At 43.4% G+C, this 27,963-nt stretch overlaps 1 protein-coding gene across 1 annotated transcript in view; it reads left to right on the top strand.

The window, feature by feature from the left end:
• PASD1 (PAS domain containing repressor 1) overlaps nt 1-27,963 on the top strand; it is an 86,516-nt gene that overhangs the window by 47,813 nt on the left and 10,740 nt on the right. The window contains exons 12-18 of the mRNA XM_051969145.1: nt 386-492; nt 5,453-5,600; nt 7,667-7,751; nt 11,581-11,707; nt 14,358-14,542; nt 22,635-22,832; nt 23,204-23,412. Coding sequence (XP_051825105.1) covers nt 386-492; nt 5,453-5,600; nt 7,667-7,751; nt 11,581-11,707; nt 14,358-14,542; nt 22,635-22,832; nt 23,204-23,412 — 1,059 coding nt within the window. The remainder of the gene's footprint in view (nt 1-385; nt 493-5,452; nt 5,601-7,666; nt 7,752-11,580; nt 11,708-14,357; nt 14,543-22,634; nt 22,833-23,203; nt 23,413-27,963) is intronic.

Below are 27,963 nucleotides of genomic sequence, written 5' to 3'. Positions count from 1 at the left end.
GTGTTTCCTTGCTTCTAATGAATGAATTTCTTCCTGGGTGACAGAGATTTGCCACAAATACATGCTGCTGGGGTATTGTGTCGTCTGGAAATTCCTTCTGCATAATGAATGTCTTTAGTGTTAGCAGCTTCCTCAGACAAGGAGCCAAACATGCTCGATTGGTGATTCACCTTACAACTGAATTCGTTCTCCACATCTCAAGTAGGAGTAAACCATGCAACACTAAACTTATTTGAAAGAAAGCATTTGGAAGAAGCCAGTGCCCATGATGGCTTTTGGGGGAAGGTTGAAGCTTGAAACATTTATCTTGGATCAGCCAATAGGAGACGGAAATTTCCTAGAAACCTAGGTTCTATTGACTCGTTTTCTTTCTCTTTGACAATAGGGCCCCACCCATCATTGGTTACCTACCCTTTGAGGTGCTGGGAACATCAGGCTACGACTATTACCATGTTGATGACTTGGAGTCTCTCGCCAAGTGCCATGAACAATGTAAGTTCCCATCTTCCAAGCCTCTCAAGGAAATACTAATTAGGACCCTTAGGTTCTTTTTTCCTTGCATTATGTTTTTGGGAAACTCTTAATGGTGCTAAAAATGGAAGCCTTGAATATCTTTGCTGAATCTTTATTTGTTAAGACTTACTGTTAAACATTACTTGCTGGGATTTTAGTGAGCAAGATGGTACGTTAGGGAGGGCTTAGTTTATTTCTCTCCTGGTTTTTTAAATTGATCAATTGATTCATTATTCTGGTTTTCTGTTTTCTGCTACTTTATGCTGTTTACAGCATGGTCATACCCCTTGCGTGCCCACGCGTGCACACACACACACACACACACACACCCTTCAGGTAGCTTTATAACAAAGTGACAAATCAACAACCTGACTGTATCTAGTGACATACAGCATGCTATAGAGTTCCATCTCTGTACCTTGAGGAAGAATGCAAGTGAGAAGGGTTTGTAATGAAATGGAAACAAATGTATTCATTCCTGATTTTCCATTTCTTTTCAACCCCAGCTTCCTCTAGTCCCTACTAAAGCTACATTATATATTTATCTTGCATATACTGGTATTTGTACCGGCTAGTAAGTACCACCGTTAGTAAGTAAGCTACTTGGGAGAAGCAACTGTTTTCTTGTTTTTTCTTGGTCTACTCTGGGTTTAGTGCAGTGTCTGGAACAAAGTAAGTGCCAGTGATACCTGGAGATTGATAGCCTTTGGGCACCATCTTAAATCTGTGAGTCGGTGGGTTTTTGAGGTGGATCTGTTTGCAGTTCTGTGCTTGGGTCTGGAAGGATTTGCTCCCATTTGTTTTGGTCTTGGAAGAGGTGGTGTGATCCCCATTGCTAGAGGATCAAAGTATCTGTCCCACTTCAGCTGATGGCAGTCTGTTACCGTGAAGTCTAGATGGGGATGGAGCTTTCTTTACCAGCCACGCGATAAGATTCACTTGCCTGTCAGATAATGAGAAAAGGGACCACAGAATCAAAATCATTTCAACTCGACATTTTCTCTTTTGTCAATGTTTACAGTATATTATGTAACATCCTTTGCACTGTTCTTTGTATTGCAGATTCAGTTACACAAATGTCAGGAAGGGCTCACGGAAGATAGGTTTTAAAAGCCATCAGAATGTGTCCTTACAGCTGGAGGTCTGAGGTGGGGGTGGGGGAGGAAAAGGTTGTCTTTCCCATCACCATTTATGCTGACTTGATCGATTTATCCTGCCATTTTAGCAGCCCAAGTGCCCCGGACTTGGCCCATGGCAGCGGGTCTGGGGATGGTGGATACTCAGAAAAGGGAGCGAGCATGGTGGGAAGAAGGGACCGTTTTTATCCACAGCATTCTACTTTCAGCTGTGCCTCCAGCCATTTCTACAGTGGTGGTGGGTCCCTCATGATCCCTTTTCACCCAAGAAATTTTAACATGACCCTAGGGATAGGGGAATATAAAATAGGTAAACAAGTCAAACATTTATTGATAAGAAATCATCATTTTGCAACCCCCATATTCAGTTAGGAGACTCCATATGGGGTTTCGACCTAGAGTTTAAGGAGCTTGGCTGTAAGGTAAATACGCCCACCATACTGCAGGACTTTTCTCCTAGTCATACCCGTGTCAACTACTGGATAGCAAAACCAAGAAAGCGTTGGCTCCCTAACAGCAGGGGACTGGCTGTTGTCACATTCCCATAATTCAGTATGTCTGAATCAAATGATATATTTTACATGCACAGACTTTCCAATAGTAAAATTTATTGTTGAGGCCACAAGGAAATTTCGGGAAGCTGGAATTTTCTAGAAGGCCAAAGGAAAGTTTTTTTTTCTGTGAATGATGATATTGGAACAAACAGGATTTCTTGTGCATCTGTCCGTGGAAAATGTCGACTTGAAAGAATTTGGTTCAGTCAGAACCTTGCCAAGTTAAAATGGGCCGGGCTCCTTTAATGTGAATCTTGACTGGAGCCTTAGAGGTACAGTAGGCTGCAGAGCTCACGAAGGAAAAATTAGGCATGAATTTTTTTCCTGCTTGTGCTATTTACATTATGAGCTTCGCATTTTTCTGTTTGGGTTTTATTGATTTAGGCGGATGAAGCCATTTTAGAAGTTGCCACCATGGACGGGAGAGGCAGCGTAGCACTGTGTTTGAGGAGCCGTTCTGTTGTAACTTGTACACGAAAGTCTGTGCCAGGTCCTTGAACTCAAGAACTTGGGAAACCAAGTCAGTAGAAGTGAAAACTTGCGGTAGCCTTGTCAAAGAAGAATACTTATCAAATGCTAGAGCCTCAGGGACCAAGTAGGGTGGGTAAACCCACCTTCCCTTTGCTTCTGGCTGGTTCTGTAGAGGCTTGGGGTATTTGGAGAATAATGAGAATAAAGAGAATAATGGGAATAAAGGTATAATTGAGAAATCATGAGACTCATCTTTACCCATGTGTTTCCAGAAGGGCACGTTGTCAGGTTGAAAGTACGTGAAAGCACATCACATGGCTTTGACCAGGACAATTGAGAGGGGCCCAGATGGAATGAACAAATCCAAAATTCCTCCTTCTCTCAGATGGCATAGAAAAAGTCTTGGTCCCTGTTCAGCCAGCTACAGGAAGGGAGTGTTCCCCACGTAAAGTATCACAGAAGTATCAGGGATGGGTTGTGCAGAGTTGGTTTGGAAGCTTTGGCCTTAAGCCTCTGTTTTTTCCAGTAGGTTTTTGAGGTCTGAAAGACTCACGAAGGTATGGAAGATGATTATTTAACATCTCAATTAACATGTCCTCCACCTTCCCTATTGCTCGGCTACCTTTGGGAAAAGTACCTAAAAGGGAAGGAAAAAAAAAACAAAACAAAACATGACTTCACAATATGGCTGCCGGAAATAACCAGAACACAATAGTAAAAGGAAATGTCAGCTGACATCCCATTCATTTGATGACTGTTTACTGAGTGCTTACTGTATGAGATAAAAAAATTTAGATGAGCCCCTATCCTTGTCCTTGTTACTTAGACTACAGTAGGGGCATGAGAGAAGAAAAAAGCTCTAATATGAATTTTGTGATAATGAAAAGATATTAGAAAGCTGCAAACCAGGTGTCAAGTGAACTTTGAGGGGTAAGGTCATTACCATTTGGAGGCTCAGAAAGGCTTTTGGGAGGAGCTGGCACTAGGGTTAAACTTTGAAGTATGTTGAATAATAATGATTCAATAAGCGGTAGGAGGCAGGGCAGCATTTCAGGCATGGGGAACACTGTGATCCAAGGCAAGAGAGCAAGAGTCAGGTGAAGTGCAGAGTCTGTTGGAAGGAGAGAAAGAAGTCCAGCTTGGTGAGAACATAGAGTATATTGAAAATAATACAATATAAGTGGAAAAATTGTGTGGCACCTTGAATGTCAGGATGGAGTTGGCATTTTATTTGATTCGCAGAAGGGAGCTTCTGAAGATTTTTGAGTAAGGTAATGGCTTGACAAGATCTATGCATAAAGAGATTAGTCTTTTTTCTGGACAGGATTTGAACTCTGGATGAGTAGGGATGGAGAAGAGAGCAAGGGTAGCCTGTTTGAAGGCTATTTATGATCCATGCAGGTAATAAATAGGAACTGGTATAAGTTGTTAGTGGTGGAGAGGGATGGAAAATAACTGCATAATAGTATCGTTTAATATATATGCATATATATGTGGGGGTATATACACATACATATAACATATATATGTATATATGCATATATATATATTCATTCCTCACTTTATGTAAATTTACATTATGAAAATTCTGCTTTAAGTAAAGAATTCTGAAAGAAATCACATTCCCCCAAAATCTACCCATGTGGACTTTGCCCTACTATGTTCTCTGCTCCGGCCCCTTGGCTTGGCATTCCGGGCCTTCTGAATTGAAATTGAAAGCTATTTCCCATAGGAATTTTGTGGAAAACACATCTCTGGAAAGCTGGTGAATTACAGTTGGGCAGCCCTTAGAGAGATGGACTCCCCAAAGTCCTAGCAGAGAGGAAGAACACTGGCGCGAAACTTTGCTTCTGATATCAAATGAATTGCTAAGTTATTGTGTGCCTTTGGGCAAGCCGTCTGCCACTTTGAGTCTTGATTTACTCTCTGTAAAATGAGTAGTTTGAAATTCATCTCTCAGCTCCTTCCAAAATTTGTCATAATATCAGTCTTCGAGATGTAGTCCTCTATGGAAGTAGGGATGACTTTGCAAGACCCCCTCCCTACGGCTGCCAGTAAGAAGACCTACTGTTGGATTTCCAAGCCCAAGGTGACTTTGGGCATCCCTGCATGGGGATAGCGGAAGGTAGGGTGATCTGCGGCCATTCTACTTTGAATTTGCCATAACTCACTATCGTGAGTGAACAGTGAGTATTTTTCACTATCTTTGCTGCAGGTGACCATCTCAGTTGTAGGTTAAGCAAGGAAAAGGCTTCTTGGATTATTTTTCTGTTACCTTGAATTTCAGCCACAAGTGAATGGTCAAAACACCCTGGGATTTATAGTCTAGTCACGTTAAAAAAAGGACAGTGCTCAATTGATGTCTTTTGATATTTACAGTTCCCTGTATATAGCAAGTAAAAGTAAATGGGTTTGTGTGTGTGTGTTGTGTGTGTGTGTGTGTGTGCCTAAAACAACCTTACATTAAAGTAATTTAATGTTCTTGGGGACTCTGCTGGTGAATAGTAAATTTTAAACCTCATGGTATGATGTGGCAAAAAATGGTAGTGACTGGACTCTGAGTCCCTCCAGTCCCATCCTCCATTGTTATCTTGAGGGAAATCACATTCCCTTTCTGAGCCTCAGTTTCTTCCTTTGTAAAATGACTAGGTTTGAAATGTATTACATTCCAGTCTAGGCTAAAAAGTGTATAAAGTATCTAAAGACCATTGAGAATTTAATTCAAATGTACCATTTTCTGATCACTTTCTCATTCTCTCTTTCTTTTTGAAAATCAAGTGATGCAATTTGGAAAAGGAAAGTCCTGTTACTATCGATTCCTGACAAAAGGCCAGCAGTGGATTTGGTTGCAAACTCACTATTACATCTCTTATCACCAGTGGAATTCCAAGCCTCAATTCATTGTTTGCACACACACTGTAGTTAGGTAGGAAATTTTACTTAATGCTTTTAAGAAAAAAAAAACTCAATAATCTCTGTGTTTGTCTCTTCACTTTTCCCTTTTGGTTGGAAGGTAAATATCTTACCATCTGTATAGCCTTAACTGTAAAACTAATTCACGGAAGAACTTGGAAAATTGGCAGGTCAGACTTGGCTTTCACTTCTCAACGTCCAGGTCATCGGGATACAAGTCAACCGTAGCTGCAGCTGTTAATGCTCCGTTGGCACGAACAACGATGTCGTGTGTAGAAATTCATCAAGTTCATTGTCTCTTACCCTCAAATGCTTTGGATATCGGGTACAGGACTGCTATACCTGACGAGAGATCTGGAGATTCTCCTTTTTTTGTTTCTTGGTTTTTATTTTTTGCCTAGAGAGCAGTTAGTTTCAATGTATAGGCAGTCTTTAGGCTAAGGATATATCTCCAAGCTTTCTGATTGAATGACCAGTCACTTCTGTCAAAGAACTGATCGGTGTCATTAAAAAAACAAACAAACAACCCAGCTATTTACATGTGCAGATATCTGTGCAAAAACTATATTAAGATTTCAGTGGCTTAGGGTTTATATAAGAAGGTCTATTAGGGATTAATTACATTTAAAGTTGTGTTTACAGCTGGTGAAACATGCGACAGCTCCTGAGGTCAGTAAGAAATGCATCTAATTGAGTTGGTTGACATTTGTAAACAGAGTTAACTTGACTGGATTTTTGGATGCCGTGTAAATAAGTACTTCTAAAATTCAATATCCTTTTAAAGGGACCAAATATCTAGACATCTATGTGTATACTCAAACTGTTTTCATATTTCTGAAATAAAAAATGAATCCAGTCAAATAGAATTAAGACTAGAGATCTTGAAAATATCAGATGGAGCATTTCCATTGTCCTTCCCTTTTTGAACGATCAGGTCCCTCCATTTCATTTCTTGGCTTCTGTCTCCATCAGGGGACTCACATATGTCACTGCACTGCTAGCTTGCTCATTTATGACCTTATTTTTCATGTATGTCCTATCAGTCTCTGAAGTATAGATTCTCATCCTTAGAAACCACAGGGGTTTGTGTCTCTGATACTCACCAGAAACTCCTCTAGAATGGAAATGTATTACTGCAGCGATTCCTTTTCTGCTAGTCAACTTGTGTTTATGCTTACAACACTCCCCACCAAACAACTTTAAAACAATAAATATTGCTTGAATGAGTCTGGGACTAGTGGGAAATAAACTGTGTGCCACGAAGCCGAAGCTGGAGTCTTACTGCAGCCATGGGGATTCTCATTTCGGAGGCAATGAAAATGAATTGCAAATGTACCAAAGAAAGGAGACTGGTTACAGTAAAACCAAATAAAATTTGGGCTGAAGTAGTTGTGCTTTTAAAGACTGAGTAATGGGGAGTTCACCCACATGCCATCTGTTAGCACAATCACGGAGGCAGGACAGCTGAGCTGTGAGAGGGGCAGATAGCAACAGCTGCTGTCATTAGCCCTAATGAGGGCTCTGCCCCAGCCTCTGCCCCAATCCAAGGCTCTCTGTTGGTGGCTTAGAAAAGCAGAGATTGGTCAGGCCTGGGAGCCGATGTCCCCAAGCTAGCCTCTGGATCATAGAGTTGATGATGTTAAAAGAGAGCCAGATGAGACCCGGTCTTGGTTGAGCAGTGAGCCTGTGAGGAGTTTAGTTACCTGCGTAATTTCCCCTGTGTGTTCTTGGGAGTGTCACGCAGTGGGCTGTGGAAAAGCTCTGGGCAGTGATGACTCTTGGCCACGTGCCTATGTGCTTGGCAGTTTCTTCTGTGCCCTTCCCTATTTAGATATCGCTTCTGACCCTTGCTCACCCACTGGGTGGCCATGGACCAGTTGCTTCCGTTTCCTTCTTTGGAAACTGGGGAAGGTGACAGCTAAGGTACCTCCCCTGTGGTGGTTGTGAGGCACAAAGAAGAATGGAGATCCGTAGCGTAAATGTTATCTCTTAGTGTCAGATTGTTGTGGCTGTATCTGGGAATAAAGTTAAGCTCTAAAGTACCACTGAAGCAAATTGACTTTCTCTCCTTTTGCCCAGTTATGCCCGGATTGAGGCCGAAAGAAGAAAAAAACTCGCATTTGAAGAACCATCGGCAACGGAAACGGCCCTTGTACCTTTTGAGGTGCGTAGGTGGAAAGCCACAAAGACTTTTCCTGGCTTGAAATTTCACACCCTTTTGGGTGGTGGTTTGTGGTATTGTTGGGGGTAATTGTCCATTCCACTTCCTAGCTCCAAGCCCCCTCCCCAACCCTGTGTTTTTTTGATACCAGACCAAGCTTGATAGCATAGGAATCGAAACCAAGGACATTTAATGAAATAACAAAGGATCCAATTGGCTGTCGAGCTCTCTTGACGCCCATTCCCAGATGGCTGCCACTTTCAGCATGTCTTCTGGAAATGCTGATGGCATGTTGATGAACCCTTCTTTGAACCCAAGACAACAAAAGAAGGCTGTATCAGTTCCCCCACAGATAGGTGCTAGAGAAACATGGCAGTGGCAGGCCTGACAGTGGTGGCTCTTAGGTACAACACCTCGGGAGCGATGTGGAGAGCCATTTTAATGCTACTTGGCTCAAATAAAAGTAGCAGTCTCTCATAAATACTTACCTCTTTCTGGGCTGAGATTGATGATTTTTTCCAATCCCCCGAGTTAGTGTCTTCCTCCAAAATAACTGTTTATTTTGGTATTACTTTCTATCTTCACTTATCTGTGAACGTGCCATTGATCTCTAGTAGGATGTAAGCTTCTTGAGGACAAACACTATCTCACTTCTGTAGCTGTATCGCCAGCACTTAGAACAGTGCCTAGTATACTGCATGTGCTTAACAAGTGCTTGTTGGTTGGGGTATACTGGCCTCAATTGGAACTGCAGTCTTTTGCTACACATCCTTGATCCGGTATGGACAAAAGGATTCTTTTCCCCTTATGTCTCGTTTCTATCTCCACATCCCAGCCTCCCTTGCTTGAAGCACGCTTACACACTTAGAGTTTTTTGGTGGGCAACATGGCCATGCTGCAGTGGCCACCGTGGCTTCCAAGAGGTAGCATGCAAAGAGAATTTCCTCCAGCAAGGAAGGCTTTCTCAGTTCCAAACATTATGGGAGAAGGGACTATGTACGGACACTCCCAATAATTTCAGAATAGAGCCCTTAAGTAGTTTAATACCTCATTAAGCCAGAATATGTCCAAGGATTTCTTTTTAAGACTTTCTTCCTCATCAATTAATTTCTTTTACTTGCTGCTTTGGTCCATGTAGGCTAATCAAATTTCTTGAGTTTGATGTAGTAAAAATCAGTATTAACTAGGTCCTTTATTTCAAATGTAAAGTGCTATAGGATAGAATCTCTTGGCTACTATTCCCCTTTTGAGAAAATATAAATATTTTTTGTTTTGGGGTTTTTTTTTGGGCAGGGCAGCTGGGATTAAGTGACTTGCTTAGGGTCACACAGCTACTAAATGTTAAGTGTTTAAAGTTGGACCTGACTCAGGTCCTCCTTCAAGGTCTGGTGTTCTATCCATTGTACCACCTACCTGGCCCCCAAATATAGAATCTGTACCCGGCTCTTGGGCCTCTTGGGGGTACATTTGGTCTTAGGACCAGATGCCTTGAGGATTCTATTCAGGACAGTTATTTTTCTCCCAATTTATTTATTCATTCATCTATTTATTTATTTGTTTGTTTGTTTTGCATTTTTCTCAATTACGTATAAACAAAAATAATTTTAACATTTTAAAAAAAATCTTGAGTTCCAAGTTCTCTCCCTTCCCCATACTCTTGGCTACTTTCTCCTTTTGAGAAAATATAGAACTTTTTTGTTTGGGTTTTTGTTTTTTTTTTGCAAGGTAGCTGGGGTTAAGTGACTTGCTTAGAGTCACACAGCTACTAAATGTCAAGTGTTTAAGGTCAGACTTGACTCAGGTCCTTTTTACTACAGGTCTGGTATTCTACCCACTGTGCCACCTACCTGGCCCCCAAATATAGAATCTGTACCTGGCTCTTGGGCCTCTTGGAGCATGTTTGATCTTGCTCCATGGTGATTGGGGCCAGCTGCCTTGAGGATTCTAATCAGGACAGTTATTTTTTTCCCAATTTATTTATTTGTTTGTTTGTTTTACATTTTTCTCAATCACATATAAACCAAAAAAATTTTTACTGCTTTAAAAAAAATCTCGAGTTCCAAGTTCTCTCCCTCCTCCATACTCAAGAAGATGAGCAATTTGATATAGACTATACAAATGCAGTCATGAAAACCATTTTCTATTAGCCATGTTGCAAAAGACAACACAGACCAACCCTCTCCCCAGCAAGAATTATAAAGTAAAAAAAGTATGCTTCAATTTGCCTTTCGACTCCATTGGTTCTTTCTCGAGAGGTGGCTAACATTTTTTTAATCATAAGTTCTTAGGAACTGCGGGACAACTATTTTCAACGACAACTCAACCAACATTTAGTAAAGCATTTCCTTTGTGGAGGAGGCAATAGTTTGAAAAGTAGAACAGTTCAATAAAGCGAAGGAACCTGGCCTCCGGAAGCTTGTACAGAATCTCTTGAGAGGGCTGGGTGACAATCCTCCACATTTGCCAAGGGTCTCTCTCTACCTCTTGATGGCCATGGGCCTTCCAGTTAATCTGGGGCCCTCTGGATGCCTCCTTGATTAAGGCCACGCCCATCCAAATACCTTTAGGATGAGAAAACTCAAACCCTAACTTTAGACATTGTGTGCAAACTTCATTTTTTTCTCCCGTTCCAGATGACTTTTACAAAGGGTGAGCTAAAACAGAGGTGTCAAATAGGCATCCACAGTACAGTGCTGCCTGAATTAGATTAAGCCGTAATTGGGAGATATTTAGCAAAATAAATAAAAATAAAGTAAAACATAGATAATATTACATTTTAAAACTAAGTCAATATGTTCCTGGCCTGCAGGGATCGTTCTGTAGGGATTAGAGGCCCCCTTTCTAGTTGACTTTGATACCACTGAGCTAAAACATCTATTAAGGGAGAAATGTTGAAAAAGCATGTGATTGCCTCCTTGGCTCTAATTTCCCTTAGCTCAGGGGTTCTTCACCTCATTTCGCATCATAGAGCCCTTGGACAGCCTGGAAAAGCTTTCTCCTCAGGAACATGTTTTAGATATATAAAATGTAGAGGATTACAAAGAAAACCAGTTATGTTGACATACCGTTATCAAAGTATTAAAAAACAAATTAAAAAACCAGCCGCTTCACAGACTCCAGGTTAAGAATTCCTGGACTAGATGAATTTCGAAAAGCCTCGTGCTATGATTCTGAATTACATATGCATTTATTCAATGTAACAAACATTTCTTAAGCACCTACTCTGTGCAGAACACCATGCCAGTACAATCTAAAACCACCAAGTGATGAATCCAACCTTCTTTCTCTGGCCAGGGACCGTGAATGTATGAGCAATCCCAGGAAATACAGCCCTTCAGTGGGACTTTTCTCAGTCTTTACCCTCTTTCTCCTCATGCTTTCCTCTAAATCTGTGGAGTTTGGGGTGCAGTTAGCAGTAAAAGGAGAGGGAACTCACCGTCATCCTTTGCTGCTGCTGGAATATCCCATTCAGATGCCATTGCAAAAAGCGATATTGTTCAGCCTTTAGACTAGAACCAGTTTATTGATTGTGAGGTTGTCAAAGGTTCTGTGTTCCCATACTTGTCTGAGTTTATTTTGAGAATGTATAGCTTATAATGTCCGTGATCTCTGCCCTTTATCATATTGAATCATTTTTAGGTGCCACATGAGTATGAGTGCTTCCATGGGAGGCGTTAAATTGATAACAGCAATTTCCAAGATTGGATAAATGTCATATGTATAAAAGAGCCCTGCTTTGGGTAGACTGGTCTGGTGAGTTTGGGGGTTGTTTTTTCCTTTTAAATGAAATGTGATTTTTTGTTTTCTCTTTCTCCCAAACAAACAAAATTAGAGTTCCAACAGTTTCATGGATGTCTCCCAGAGTGGAAACAGCCTGGACGTGACTACAGAGAGCGCATCTGGGTCATCCCACAGCATCCTGCACAGCTCCTCCTTCCCACTTCAGTCCAATTCAACATGTATGTATCACAAGGTTGGCACTTATATGGTGTTGCCCCCAAAATCGGAATTTACAAAATAGTTAAGAGCCATCACAAGGAAAATACTCCTCTAAATGCTATTCTATTTAGCCAGCAAAGCTCTTCTAAATTCCTCTAAGCTTTGAGTTTTGAGAGTTGTTGCTGGGGAGGCAGACACAAACTGAAAATTGTTTTATCAGTGGTTAAAATGTTAGCAGATGTAATATTTTATCAGTTGCCCCTTTCACTCGCATCTGATAAGGCTTTATAGTATTTCTCACAGTTCTCTGAAGGATAGTGCGAGTTTCTTCAGTTTTCTCTATTGTGTACTTTGAAATCTCCAGCTGAAGGTTTTGTTTTTAATTATTGATGTCAAGTTGTTTCATTTCTTTGTTTTTTATTTGTTTTCCAAGAAATTTGAGAAGCAGTGTTTAGAACCTAGAGGGTTTCTTCATCCACTTCAGGAGTAGTAGAAATGGGAGGCAAATCATTTCTTTGTTTTTATTTCTTTTCCAAGAAATGGCATTTGACAAGCATTGCTTCGAAATTGGAAGGTTTATTCACTCACTTCAGAAATAGTAGGAATGTGGGGAAAATCATTGTGCCTAATCCTGGGCGATTCCAGTGAGGCATCTCCCGGGTTATCCTGGGCAGGTCTAACTCCGTGGGTGCTGATGCCTTTGAACAAATTGGGTCAGTTTTTTTCTCCTGGGGTTTTTCAACCAGTGAACTCCCAGAATCTGCGAGCTTTTGGTGTAGTTAGGTGGAGAAGGAGCACATGCCCTCTTTTAGGGAGAAAGGGCGAGAAAAGGGGATCGGATGGGCCTCTGCTCCAGGGCCCCGCTACATGGGTCAGAGGAGGGCAGCCAGACTCGGCTGCTATCAGAATCTTGGAATGGCGAGGCCAGACATCACTCTCCAGGGATCTTACCTCTGCTATCGTGGTATCCCAGTGAGTAGCCCCTAGCAAGAGACAGTAGTAGAAGAGAGGGATAGACTGATTCCAAATGGCACAAGTCTAATATGGAGACTCTTTTGTTGGGTGGAGTTTTGATACATGTCAGAAGGAGCCAGGTAGATATGAGTCTGAGGCAAGTGAAGGAGAGGAAGATGTCAAGTTGGGCCTCCATCGGGGGCTTCTTGACAGTGGTGGGGAGGAGATGTGGCCCTAGTGCAGGGATAGCCTAGCAAATGGCTCACATTCCTGACTTGCCTTACAAGTTTAAAAAGTGTTTTCCTCATCACTGAGTCTGACTTCTATACACCCTTCCAGCTTTAAATCCTATGACCTCTTGGGGTAGATAGAACAAATCGATATCCCCATTTAGTGGATGTCAAAATTGAGTTTTGGAAAGATGAAGATCGCTCAGCCAGCGTGTTTTGGAGTCAGAACTTGAACTCAATTCGTTTGACTGCAAGGTCATGGTGGTTGGTTTTCATTCTATCATACCATTTCAGGGCACAAAGGATGTCCTTGAAGGTAACATAATAGCATGGTTGAGGCAAAAGGGGGTGGGTGGACTGCAAAATTCAGTGCTGTTATTTACAGAGGTAGAAAAAGCACCAAGAGCTATACATTTCACAAACCCACACTTGGCTAGGAGTAGAAGCCCTCTGGCAGGAGAGAGAGAGAGAGAGAGAGAGAGAGTGACTCAAGTCCTCGGGCTCTCAGCACTAAGTGATCTCTTTAATCCTGCATGGGATATTCTGAATGTAGTTGAGTAAAAAATAGACCAAGTTCTAACCCTTTGGTTGTCAAGCCTGCTGAGGTTTTCCTGTAGGACTGGGATTTCCCTTTCCCTGTGATTTAAAGGGTCAAGAATGGCATTCGCAGAATAGTGTGGATGGTTAATGTGCTTAGAATACTAAGGAAAAGGTGTATCAATTGACCCTTCTGTGTCCCGTCCCTGTGTTACTCACAAGGCACTTTCACACTTAGATCATCTGAACCTCACAACTTTGGGGAGTGGGGTCCTCGTTGTACACATGAGAAAACTGAGGTCCAGAAAAGCCAGCTGGTTTCCCCAAGATCCCCATAACAAGTTAGCCACAGAACTAAAACTGGATTCTAGACTTTTAGACTAGATTCTAAGCCCAAGGTGCTTTTCCTACTCTGGCCTGCTTCCATGAATCACTCGCCAGAGTACTTTTAATTTAAAATTATAGGTAATACGGTGCAACTTTGCCATCTGGAGGTGGATTGTAAGTGCATTTAGTGTTCTCTTTTTAAGGAGCATGTCTTTTTTTTTTCCAACAGCAGAAGCTTTCAAAACTCTTAGCCTCATGTCTCTAGCTCAATGATCCGGTCACTGTAGAGAAAAGGAGGAAGAGTTGAGCTCCCTTAGCCATGTTTTCTGCAACACTGGGGAACAGCAAGTATTTTGTGATGAGTCTAGAGATACTTGTCTTGCAGATATGGACAGGTGCAAGGCCCAGCGGTTCCACCCCACGGTTACTTTTTGTAGAACTAAGTTCTTAACAGATGTTTGTGTCTTGTGTAGAGGGACTCGTCATCTCTCCCACCTTCTCTGGAAAAGATAATGGAACAGCACTTAGTCAGGAGATTAGAAGAAAGAAAATCTCCCTGTTCTTTTTTTTTTTTTTTTTGCAAACACTGAAGTTCTGGTTTTATTGAATTTCTCTCTCTCAGCCACATTGTTAGTGCAGTCCAAAAAAATCAGCAAGACTCTGATGAGATGGGATCAACAGCCAGCTAAGACATTTGATAAGACCTTCTTGGGGGAGGCAGCCAGCAGCAGCAGCAGCAGCAGCAGCAGCAACAACAACAGCAGCAGCAGCAGCAACAACAGCAGCAGCAGCAGCAGCTGCCCTGAGGTACCTCCCTCTGGGCTGCTTGGGCGGTGGGGAGCCTCCATTCCCCTTCCACAGTAGTGGAACAGTCCCTGTATTATGGGAGAACAAACTTGTCCTGTTGGAGCTGAAATCCTAGCAAATCACCCCCACTAACAACCTTTGGGGCATTGTCATCACCCCTGCTTAAGTGGTTGCCTTGTTCATTCCTTGATTCAACAGAAATGTATTCAGGTCCCTTCTCTATGATTAATTGCCTGTGCTAGGTGCTGGGGGGGAGGGAGGCAGGGGAATACAGAGTCCCTGCTTGTCTGAAATCACTGGAATACCTAATAAAATGTGCTAATATGGACGAGCTTGTATACTCTGGGAGATCAGGACAGACAGAGAGAGAGAGAGAGAGAGAGAGAAGAGAGAGAGAGAGAGAGAGAGAGAGAGAAGAGAAGAAAAGGAGAGGAGAGAATGAAGAGAGAGAGAGAGAAAGAGAGAGACAGAGACAGAGACAGAGAGAGATCCAGCCAGTCCTTCTGACTGGGGTGGAGTGCAGGGTAGACCAGTGAAGGCTTCTTGAGGCCAGAACAGGCCTACAAGGCCAAAGAGACTTTCCATCAGATGTTTGCTCTCATCCTTATTTCTGTTCACTCGATTTCTGAATTGTAGTCTGCAGCAAAGCAGGAGGTGGAGAAGAAGGACCTTTTAAAGCAGAACATTTAAGGAACCTTCTTTCTCCCAGGGTTAAGACTTTCTCCTAGTTACGACAGTAAGTCTGCCCAGAGAGCAAGGGAGCAAGTTTTGCTTACGCCAGTGTTTTCCATCAATCTCAGAGGTTCATCCTGCCTATCCCTAGGTAGAAAGTGGGAAGGAGAAATAGTGAACTGGGTAGGGGTGGAAGAAGACTGAGCAGTGTGGAGGCAGGTTCTTAAGGGGATTCAGTTCAGCAGTATTAATTAAGCACCTGTGGTATACAAAGTTCTAGGCTAGGTGCTAAATGAAGGAAATGGGCCTAGAGAAGGGGGAAAAAAAGGTAGCAAAGTCCAAGAGGAAGCAAACAGAGCTGGGATTGGAGTCTAGCTCAAATCTTCCTTGTCCTACCCTGCCTCCCTGTATCTTCTAGGTTCAAATTCAGAATTCCATGAGACTTCCCTAGATCATGTGATCACTAGATCTCTTCTTTTGTTCTCTTGCGGTTGCCCATATGTATCACCAATCTCCTCAAATAAAACTGACCACCACAACCACTAACACTAACACTAACTCACCAACATCGCCACCAATAATGTTATCGCCATCGCCACCACTGCCATTTGCACTGCCGCCACTGCCACTGCCACCACCGCCAACGGCAACACCAATACCATTACCAGCATCACCACCAATAATGTTACCGCCACCACCATTGCCACTACTAGCGTCACCGCCACCAGTCATTACAAGCAGCACCACTAAGCAGGGAATAGGCTGTGGCTTTTACTCCTTTCTTTCCTTCCTTCAGTGTGCCTAATACTCATCTGAGTATACTGCTTGAGCAGCAAGTTGATTCATCCTGACGACTTCATACCAGAAAGCTAGCGCTTCACTTATCAGAGCCCCTCCCCTTACTATGAACTCTCTGAAATGGCCGCCCCAATGGTAAAGGCAAATAATATGAAACTTGTCATTCATTCCTTTCTTTGCTTTATGTCCCTGCCCAGGGCCTGCTGTTTCCTCAAACCTTCACTGAGAATATTGCCGCACACCCTGTGGCCCCAAGGAAAATACCCATGGTATCTTCTCAACCAGAAGCTATGGTATTTTTTTTTCAAGCTTATTTTCCTTCCAGAGGAAGAGACAAGTCATAGTACGGGACAGCATGAGGCAGAGTAAAATCACATACTTGGAGAAGGGGCTTCTTTCGAATTTTTTCCCTTTTTGCCCTTTAGTCTTTTTATTTTCCACTTCAGGTGGACACATATTTCAGGTCTAATAGCCCTTTCTAATCTCCACACCCCATTTTATTTCTTTTTTCCCAAACTGACCCCTTCCGTAAATCGTGTGGTGACTTGGCCATATTATCCCAGTTAGGAATTGGGGGAGGGGTGGAGTGAGGAGGTATTGTCAACAGCCCAGTACTAAGTAGCTTGCCCAAGGATGCACCAAGTCAGTGAATGAAGAGGACAGGGTGTGGAGGGGGAGGAGGCAGAGAAGGCTTTTAACTACCATACTGCATCACAGTATCCAGTGATGCTGGGCTTGGGCCCCAGGGTCAGCACAGTATCCGCTCTGTAGGTCCCGGGCTTAGAGTCTGAGTGAGGAAGAATGAGGAAGAACTCTGTTCTTGGAACTTGGAGATCCAAGTTCAAGGCCTGGGTCTGACATTACCGGCTGTGTGACCTTAGGCAAATGACCTCACCTCTCCCGAGCTCTGGATCCGGGTCCAGAAAGGCCCAGATAGTCATACCTGCCCCACCTGGTGTTTGCTAAGGCTTTAAGTGATTTAGAAATGTGGTATGCTGCTTCTCCCCTCCCCTCTTTGGGGGGCGTTGGTGAGACATCGTTTAGAAGAACGCATAGAATAAAGCCCCATGTTCCAACAGACTTTCACGGGATCAGCGGGCCCGACTCAGGGTTCGCCACGGCCTCCTTTGCTTCTGCAGGCGGCTGCTGAGAGGAGGGATCAGAGAGGATAGAATTCTTGCCCCTTCACGTGGCAAGCAGAGACTTCCTCCCCCTCCCGAACCATCAAAATGCCATTTACATGATGATTCATCTAAATACTCAGCAAAGAGGTCATTTTCCAAGATGAACATTAGATTTTTCAGAGTAAAAAGGAGCGGTATTAACTGAAACAATATCATTTATATTACTAACAAGAGAACCAGATTAGATTCTGAATGTGCTCCACTGGTGTTTGTGACCCCATCTGAGAGCAGAACTCTGTGGGTTTCTTTCCTGCCTCTTTGGATGGTGTGTTACAGTGGAACGAGTTCTGGCCTGGCAAGGCAGGAGGCTTTGCTTCCAGTGCCACCAACTCGCAAGGACCTTCTTCTCTCTGGGCCTCAGTTTCCTCCTCAGTAAAATGGGGGAGTTGGATGAAATCTAGCAGATGACCTCCGGGGTCCTTCTCAGCCCTAAAATTTAGAGCACTTCAAGCCGGAAGGCCTCCGCAGAAGTCATCAGTTCCAGAACACTCATTTTACCAAAGCGGAGGAAGCAGAGACCTGGAGGGATTGTGATTAGCCCAGTGTCAGTCAGGATTCGAATCTATGTCCTCTGCCTCCACTGGGGCTCTTTCACCACATTGTACTGTTTTTCAGCACCTAAAAGACCCCCATTTCCCTAGCACTTTTAGGGGATGAGGCTAGGCTTTACGTCCAGAAAGAATTGGAGCTGGTTTTTTCCAAGCACTGGCTTCTCTTTGCAGCCTCTATTCCCCTCTCTAGAGGAGCTTGGGGTGATGCGGCAACTCAAGGAAGAGCTGGAAGGACGAACTCGGGCATTACAGGCGGACATCGAAACCCAGAAGCAGGAGCTCCATGCAATCAAGGAGTGTCTGCAGATTGTGCACAACACTGACTTCCAAATGCGTCAACGAGGGACACTCGGCGCCTTTCCGGCAAAGACAACATCTGGCCTGTACCCCCCCGAGAGCAGATCTCTTTCCCTGGCACTGCCTGTGTGTATAGTTCCATTTTCCTCCAGTAATTCGCTTGTGTTCTGTGCATTGTCATTTCTAGCCCCGGGTCAAAGAATTGGGAAATAAGCCCTTTCTCTGCTTTAGCTCCCACTCAGAATTCTTGCTTTGGAGTGGCAGGGGGATTGTCAGAATATGGGAGGGAAAAAAAGTCAGAGCCCCCACCCCAGCATTTTCTTTGACCCAAGGGAGCTCCCAACTTAACTGGAGAGGCTTATTGACAAATTGGAAGCGGCACATAGAGCTGGCTTCCAAAATTAAGTGCGAGGCCGTGAAAGGGAAGCATTTTTGCTGGTGATTTTGTTACTTCAGACCTGGCTTTGTTGCTTTTGTCAGTCAGGACTGGCCAAAACAAATCACGAGAACGGTTCCGTGTGCTGGAGCCATGTTCGAGGAGATAAAGAGGTTTTCTATATGATAGCTACAGTAGAAGGCCGGCTTCATTGCTTTGGGAGGTCCGAGAGATCAGGGCAACAAGACTGATGAGGGGATGAGGAATAATTCCTTTCGGGGAGGGGAGGGAACATTTTGAGTTCCGCTCGAAAGATCCAGTGGAGTACCAGGGTCAAACGCACGGGAGCAGCAGAGTTTGGGGCCTGTTTTGTGGGCAGAGCTGCCCTTTGGTCCAGGCACACAGGTCGTATCTTAGGAAGCTCTTCAAAGCTTGGACCCTCCTAAATTAAGTTATTTTTCAACTGTTTGACTTTCAAGGGTACGCCAGAGCCATAGTTCCCCTTCCAATTCAATCAAGGAACTCATTCAGCACTCGTAAAGGCATCTGCTGCTTATGGCTGGGCATCTTTACAGTTAGTTTAACACCTCATTATCTTCTCTTTGACTTTTTTGATGGCATTTTGGGCTTTCTGATCCAGGATGGATCAGGAAGTAGCCAAAGACAAATTCCTTTCTACTGGTAACAGGCCTCAGAGAAATTAGGAGGAAGGAAATCATGTCGGGTTTTCAGAAATGCTGCATTTCGAGGCGGGGCGTCAGTCTCTCCACAAGTGGTATCAGATTGACATGGCAGTTCAAGGTAATGCAGGCCAGCTGCCAAGCAGAGAATGGTCCGGCAAGGAGCACAAAGATAGCACGGGATTATCCACGTTGATCAAAATGAGTCCATTCTCCCAAATCTGACTGGGACTCGGGTTCCTCTGGGCTAGAGAACTCTTGTTGCCTCTGATGTCATGGGAAAGGACTTGGGCCTCTTCAGCTAAACTCCTGACTTGGCCCCCAAGTCCTAGTATGGGTGGGGGTCTGGTGTACTAGACGATTAGACAAGTGAGCATCCAGGAATCTAGGTCAGGATTCATAAGCTATAGGAGCCTAGACTGAGTCAGAAGGAACCCAGAGCTTGTTGAGCCCAACTCCCTCATGTTACAGTGAGAGGAGAGAGGAGGTCACTTGCCCAAGGGAAACACAGGTAGAAAGTGTTGGAGATAAGATTGGAGCGGGAACAAGGTAGGAGATCTTGCTGATTGAATTAGCTACAAATTTATGGTCATCAGCCTCTATTTAGCCCTTGGGCAGCACCACTCTCAAATTGGTTTTCTGGTCCACTCACCTCATTGGTAGAGTTCTCTCTATTCCTGCCTTCTGTGATGCCCTTGCCTCACACTCCCTGGAAAACAAAACAAAACAAAAAAACAAAAAAACAACTGAGTCCTATTGTCAGCAAGTTTCCTTTCGTCCCCTCTTCTTTAGCTCCCGTATCTTTGACAATGTTCTCCCTCCCTGTCTTCTTTGAAGGCCATCTCTGATAGGCCTTCTTGCCGAGGCCATACTCCCTTTACGTGTGCCCTTCACCCTCGCATCTTTCCCAGCAGATTGTTCCCACCGACATCCGCACTCTATCTAATAATCTCTAGTCTCTCCCCATTTACTGGTTTCATCCTGTTGTCGACAAACACACCCACTTTGATCTTCCCATACCTTCAGATTATCATCCTCGATCTCTGTTTTCTCCGATACAACTTCTTGAAAAAATTGTTTATTTTTGTGCCTCTACTGCCCTCTCATTAATGTTCCGAGCTTAGGATTGCTTTTATATATCAAATCTGTTTCAAGACTTGTAATTTCTACCTTTATAATATTTCTGAACTGTATCCCCTTTCTCTCCTCTGACATTACCCTAACTCTAATGTAGGCCCTCATCACCCTGTGCCTCGATTATTACAATAACCAGCATGTGGGTCTATCGGCCTCAACTCTGATCCATCCTCCATTTGGCCACCAAAGTGACTTTCCTGAGATGGAGGTCCAGTTATGGCCCTCCCCTCCCTGTGACCCACACTCAAATTCTTTTTGCCTTCAGGATTAAATAGAAAAATCTTCTGTCTGGATTTCAAAGCTCTTAGCAACCTGGTTTCTCCTACTTTTCCAGTCTTCTTGCACTATACTCCCTTCATCACACTATGACCCAGCTAAACTGAGTTCCTTTCTCCTTGCATGTGACTCTCCATTACTCCATGTGACTCTTACGTATTTGCCCAGGTAGTTCTCTACGCCCGGAATGCTCTCACTCCTGAGTGCCACTTCTTGACATGTATCGTTTTCTTTAAGACTAAGCCATTCCTACTCTACTCCAGCTGTTTGTTAGTGCCTGCCCCTCTAAAGTTCCCTGAGATATCCTCTCCATGTGTATGTGTGTATATGTATATAAATAATATGCACACATATATAATATATGCACACATGTAAATGCTGTCACTTCTGTTAGAACAGGACCTCCTTGAGGACAGAGATTAGTTTGTTTCTGTTTTGTTGTTTTTTAAAAAATACTAATAGCTTTTATTTTTCAAAATGTATATACAAAGATAATTCTCAACATTTACCCTTGCAAAACCTTGTGTTCTAAGTCTTTTTTTTCCCCTGAACAGCAAGTAATCCAATATAGGTTATTTTTTTTTTAACTCTTAAATTTTTTTTTTTATTTTCAACATTTACTTTTATAAGATTTTGCTTTCTGTTTTTTCTCCCTCCCTTTCTCTCCTCCCTCCCTCTAAGATGGCAAGCAATCTGATACATTAACAATGCCTTTTTTTTCCCTGAGGCAATTGGGGTTAAGTGACTTGCCCAGGATCACGGAACTAGGAAGTGTTAAGTGTCTGAGGTCAGATTTGAACTCAAGGCCTCCTGACTTCAGGGCTGGTGCTCTACCCACTGCGCCTGCACCACCTAGCTGCCCATGTACAATCCTTTTCAATATATTTCCGCATCAGTCATGTTGTGAACAAAGAACCAGAACAAAAGGGAAAAACCATGAGAAAGAAAAAAAGTGAAAATAGTGTGCTTCAAACTGCATTCAGACTCCATAGCCCTTTCTCTGGATGTGGATACATTTTCCATCATGAACCTTTTAGAATTGTCTTGTTATTTCTGAGAAGAGTCCATTCTGTCACAGTTGATCCTTGTACAGTGCTGCTCTTCCTGTGTACAGTGTTCTTGTTCTGCTCACTTCACTCAACATCAGTTTATGTAAATCTTGCCAGGCTTTTCTGAAATCAGCCTGCTTGTCATTTCTTATAGCACAGTGTTCAGTTTGTTCAGTCATTCCCCAGTAGGTGGGCATCTCCTCCTTTTTTCCAATTCTCTGCCACCTCTAAGAGAGCTGCTATAAATATTTTTGTACAGGTGGATCCTTTTCCCTTTCTGTGATCTCTGTGGGATACAGATCTAGTAGTGGTATTTCTGGGTCAAAGGGTATGCCCAGTTTGATAACCCTTTGGGCGTAGCTCCGAATTCCTCTCCAGAATGGTTGGGTCAGTTCACAGCTCCAGCAACAATGTCTTAGTATTCGAATTTTTGCACATTCTCTCCAACATTTCTTATTTTCCTTCTGCCATCTTAGCCAATCTGAGAGGTATGAAATGGTAGCTCAGAGTTGTCTTAATATGAATTTCTCTATTCAATAGTGATTTAGCACATTTTTCACATGACTGTAGCTTTGATTTTTTCATCTGAAAACTGCCTGTTCATATCCTTTGACCATTTATCAGTTGTTTTTGCCTTTCTTTATATTTCTGGCAATCAGTAAAGTGCCTGGCACATAAGCATTTAATAAATTTCTGTCCTAATTCATGTACTCCCATTGCCCCCCATTACCTTCAGTCACCTCCAATGGCTCCCATTGTTTCTAGAAAAGGTGTAAACTCCTATGTTGAATTTTTGGAACCCTTCCCAATCCGAGTCTGCCCCCTTTCTTTCTCAGCTCATTTGGCATTCATCACTCACCTTTCCCATATTCTCTAGTCTAGCCAGATTGGCCTTTTCTCTGTGTCTCAGACATCCCATTCCATTTTCCATTTCTATTACCGGCCTTCATTCCCAAGATGCCCTTCCTGAGAAGTTGGGCCTGGATTGGTTGGTAATAGTTCACATCAAGGTTAATGATAATTGGAAACTCAGCCTCGGGCTTTTACACAATTTGCCCCCCCCTCTCCCCAGATGCTGTTACAGCCACCTACATCACTGAACTTCAAGTCTCCCAAGCCCCTGAAATCAAAAAAAGGATCTCATCGGCGAGCCAGAGTACCCAAGACAGCCACAAAATGCCAATCTGATTTCCTGGAGCCTGAATCTTATGGTAGCTCTAGTATACCCTCAGACCAGTTCCTTGAGGAGCCATGCATTACCCCTAGCCTGGTGAGTTGAAGCCCTTCATGTAGCTTGAGAATTGGGAGAGCCCAGCTCTCCCAGAATTCCAGGAACTTTGTTTCCACGGGGATGCGGCCTTAGGGCCTCCAATTCTACCTTTGGTCTAGTAGTTTTCGCCAGCTATTGATCAGGGAGCTCACGGGTTAAACATTTACCTGCATTTGGCTATTAGACAGGGAGACAGATTGTCACATCCAGGTGTGTAGGGGGCCGTGCAGTCTCTTAGCTAGACGCCAACACCCATAGATGGAAAGATGGGAGAGATGTTTCCTTATGGGTCTGTGATGACACGCCACTTTTTGTCGTGGGATTTTGCTTTCCTTTTCATCAATAATTAGAAATCTCTCTTGTCTTTAAAGCAACAACAGCAACTACAGCAGCAGCAGCAAGAGCAGAATTTAATAAATGAAAATGAGGAACTATGTATACCAGATGACACCAGCATCTCCATGCCTCTCTATGGTGACCCCATGCTGTTTTCTGAGACTTACTCCATCACCGTTTCAGCTGAAGTGCCAATTGATATCATTCAACAGCCACTTGATTGTGACCAAGATATCACTCTCGGGTAAGACGTTCATGGGAAGAGTTGTTGGATGGGATGGTGGGGAGTCACTTCTCTGTCTCTTCCCTCACCTTCAACTCCTCTTGGATACTCTGTCCTCTCTACCCTATCTTGGTTCTTCTGCCTCTTTGACCTTTTCTTTTCAGTCTCCTTTGCTGGTTCAGCATCTGGCCTAACCTGTGTACCCCGCTAACTGTGACATTCCCCAAGGCCCTGTCCAAGAACCCCCTCCTCATCTCCGTCTATATTCTCGTTCTTGACAACCTCGTCATTTCCCGTGGATTTCATTCTCATCTCTGCAGATGACTCTCAGTCCTATATATCCAGGCCTAGACTTGTCCCTGATCATCAAGTGATGGTGTCCATGTGACCGATGGCCTGTTGAGCATGTAAAACTGAAAGCCAAGGAGAGATTTCATAGTCAACATATCTAAAACACAGTTCATCTTCTCTCCCAAGTGCTCCTCTCTTCCACACTTCTCTATTTTTGTCTAAGACGCCACCATTCTTCCATCCCCAGGTTTGGAGATCAGATTAATGGCAGCATGTCGTCCCATGTAGCCGAGAAGCTGCCCGATCTTGCCAACTCTAAATCCACCCCGCCCCTCTCCATCAGCTCCTTATCTCCACTCACATGTAACCTCCTCCTTGCTTACCCTGCTGCTTCGAGTCTCTCTCTGCTCCACCGTTACTAAAGTGATTTTCCTGAAGTACAGATCTGACTGTGTAACCCAACGTATTGCTTCTAGAATCAAAGATAAATTCCTCTACTTAGCTTATGAAACCCTTTAGAACTTCACCCCAATCTCTCTTTCCAGCATCATTGGACATTTCTCCCCCGTCTCACTTAACAGCCCGGCCAAACCGGCCTCTGCTCTGTTCTTCAGTCACCATATCTCATCTCCCACCTCCATGACTTTGCACTGGCTACCTTACGTACCTGGAAAGTTTTCCTGTTTTCCTCTACTTCCCAGAATCATTCTTCCTCTGAGACTCACCTCAGGCGTCACCTTCTACATGAGGTCTTCCCTTATCTGTATACTCCCTCTCATATTTGACTATTTTGTGTTTACTTCATATCTATTTTGTATATTCTTATATATTGCTCCAAGTTGCCTTTTTTATTAGGATGCAAATTCCTAATGAGTAAGAACTGGTTTGTTTATGCATAGTAGCACAGTACATGGCACATGGGAGGCATTTGGTAGCTACTTGGCAATGGATCATTTGAGCATTCTGAGCCTCAGTTGCCTTATCTCTGTGATGAGGACTGGGACTAAATAATTTTTCAAAGTCCCTTCTAGCCCTAAGAATTGCTAATTCTGTGATGCTCAGTTGTTTAGACCATTTGTTTTTCGTTATGATTATTTCATTGTTGCGTAGCTAAGAAGAGAAGGCTTCATCTTACCCAGAGGCACTGATCGTGAAACTTTACTATGCACTCCAGGCCAGTGGTTCATGGAGGCCTTCCTGGTGGAAGCTGAGTGAAATCCAGACTCTCTCTAATTTTATCCCAGCAGGGATAAAGAACTTTCCCTGGAGGAAATCTTCACTCGTGTTAGTGATAACTGATGTACAAAATGACTTTAACTAAGCCTGGATTCATGTTGATTTGGATTCCATTGGAAATGACCTTTGACATACACAATTTGTTCTCTTCTGGTGCTTCTAAAGGATGTTTGCTCTAAGTTTGAAAACTTTTAGAAGAGAGTTACAATTTGGCTATCAGTTGATCACACTTTTAAAAAATCTTATTTCTTATAGGATTTGGCTGTCTATGGGCATTTAATTTCTTTCTTTGTATTGCTGCCTATTAGCGAAATTCAATGTCATGACTTACTTCTACCCTCTTAGGCTTAGTTTGGATGGACTAATGGACCAATACTCCAAAGGCACACTAGACTTCTATTTCCTGTTAGGGGCCAGAAAATCTGGCCACATTTGTTATGCCAGTCTCTAGGATTCCCTTCATTAGCTTTCTTGTTTAAGCACAGATGGACATTCTGCAAATGTTTGAAACCCACTGCCCTCTGACTAATCGGCAGTGGTCCTAAGTAGTCTTAAGTTGGCCGAGTGGGATCAGTGATAGGCGATATTCAAAAGGCTGAGCTGGAAAGGACCCTCCCACTATGAGTTAAGTCCAACTGACACTTCTTCTTTACTTCCTGGCACATCTGGTCCCCAGGAGTGAACGGTCCCCCCAGAACAGTCCTAACGGGCTTTCAACAAACCAAGTACATCTTAATCGTGACCTTTTTCTGGTGGTCGAGTCAAAGCACGAGGCCCATTTTGTTCCAATCTTTTGGAAAATAGAAAGGTTACCTTCCTGTAAGAAAAAGGAAAGGATTGAAGATGAAAACATCTGGCAATTTAATAACAAGACAAAGATTAGCATCCTTTGAAGATGTAGAGTGAACCTAGTCAGGGGAATTTTCAAAACATCTAGGACTTGTCAGCAAGCCGGTTGATCTCCCCAAATAAGGAGAGAGTTGGGGCCTTCTGATGGTAGCCAAACTGCCCTGCTGGGGCTCACAGAAGCCTAGGCTAAAAGGATAAAGCATATTGAACAGTCTTCAGTTTCTCCAACCAAATGTTTCTGAAGCATGCAGTTTATTCTTCAACGTGAATTTACTTCTGGTGAGCAGGATGGATCAAGTGATGGTTTCTGCCCACCACTGCTGATTAGTCAGAGGGCAGTGGGTTTCAAACACCAGCAGAGTGTCCATCTGTGCTTAAACAGACCCAGTGAAGCTAATGAATGGAGTTGTAGAGAACGACACAATGAATGCCGCCAGGTTCTCTGGCCCTAATAGAAGTGGAAGTCCAATGCGCCTTCAGAGGATTGGTCCAGCAGTCAAAATAAGTCTGCCGCCTTCTTTTACTGTACTATATAGTTAGTATAGTATACTAACTTCTATAAGAAGTTAGGGGTTAGATATTCAGCTGTGATGACTCTTGCCCTGCTTTCTGGAGCTCAATTCCAGAAACCCTTTTGACTATTTGCTCAGCTTGTCTTAAAATCTAAAAGCCGTTTTCTGTAGTCTCCTGAAAAGGACGTGGCTGGAAGCTAAAGTCAGGAGCCCTGAATTTGGGGCCCAGCTCTTCCACGAAATAACTAGGTAACTTCTTCTGCTCCTTCCTTAGAGGACGGCTAATTAGCACTCACATCCATATGGTACTTTTGATTCTGGCTCTTCCTGTCTCACCTGGGCTGCCTGCCATTGATGGGCCCAATCTCACTGCTAATTGGTGAGACAGCTTTGACCTGCTGTTTCTGCCCTGGGCTGGTTTTTCCCTCCTGGTGGCCCAGTATTCCCAAGGGCTCACACTAAAACCAAATTTAGCTCTAGTGTAGCTCAGAACTCCCGACCTCAGGCGATCCACCAGCCTCCGCCTCCCCAGTCGAATTACAGGTGCCCGCCACCATGGCACACACAAACAGCAAAGTGAGATAAGAAGTGCAAGTATCAATATTCCCATCTAAGAAATGGAAACTGGAGCTTAAAAAGGCAACACAGAATGTGTGAATTCATCTAGTAAGTGCCGGAGTAGGAACTTGAATTAGGGCTTTGTGACTCCAAGTTTAGGGATCTCTCCATTGGTTCCCATGATCGTTTCCCCCTCATTAGAAAATAATAAGCCCTCTCCACACTCCCTTAGTGCCAGATATGAGCATATAGCATAACTGGATACGTTCTGCCCATTTATTTGTGGATGCCTTGTATTCCCCCAGTAGGATACGAGTAAGTTCCTTGAGGACAGGAATTGTCTTCCTATTTGTCTCTGAGTCTCCGGCACCTCCCCCTTGTGCTTCATTGAATTCACTGAACAAATGATTGAATTTCTTAGGAAAGCACTTTGAAACAGATTTGGTTGAGGCTATTTAAATATCCCTCACGTTGTCCAACTCATGGTTGCAGACCTACCTGGATGAAGGGTCTATTTTGAAGCCAAGAATCTAAGACTCTGTGTAGAGGGGGGAAATTCAGAAATCTTTGCAAAGAAAGACAGAGAAAAGCTGGGATACTGTGATGTGGAAGAAAAAATTCTAGACTTGAAAAGGAGTTTCAGCTTTGTCACTTTCCTATAGTCACATAGGGAGTTAAGTTACTGGCCCTCCTGGGCCTCAGTTTCCCTATCTGGAAAAAGAACAGGGTGGTTCAGATGATCTCAAAGTTCCTTCCTAGTTCTAACTGCCCCGTTCTATATTTCCTCTTAACCAACCTGTGTGAGATAGGTAAAATAGCTAGTAGTATCCTCCTTTTTATAGAGAAAGGAGCCAGCACTCTTAGGAGTTAGAGCAACTACCCCAACGTACAGTGGGAGCTCATGGGAGAGGCAAGCCTGACATCTGTTCTATGTGAATTTTTCCCATTGCCTGAGGGATGTGGTCTGCTACTTTTCAGTGGGTACATTTGTTGTCTCTTTTTTCCTTGAGAATCTGATCATCACCATGACTCACAGCTTGGAGATTAGCGATTTCTCGTGTCCCGGGAAAGCTTGATCTTCTTGTCGACATACATGGATATAACTGGCAAACCTTGATTTAGAGAA

This window comes from Antechinus flavipes, chromosome X, assembly GCF_016432865.1.
Source record: "Antechinus flavipes isolate AdamAnt ecotype Samford, QLD, Australia chromosome X, AdamAnt_v2, whole genome shotgun sequence".
NCBI classification, from domain to species: domain Eukaryota; kingdom Metazoa; phylum Chordata; class Mammalia; order Dasyuromorphia; family Dasyuridae; genus Antechinus; species Antechinus flavipes.
Note: the sequence above shows the minus strand (reverse complement) of the source record. Positions and strands in the feature narration are given on the sequence as shown.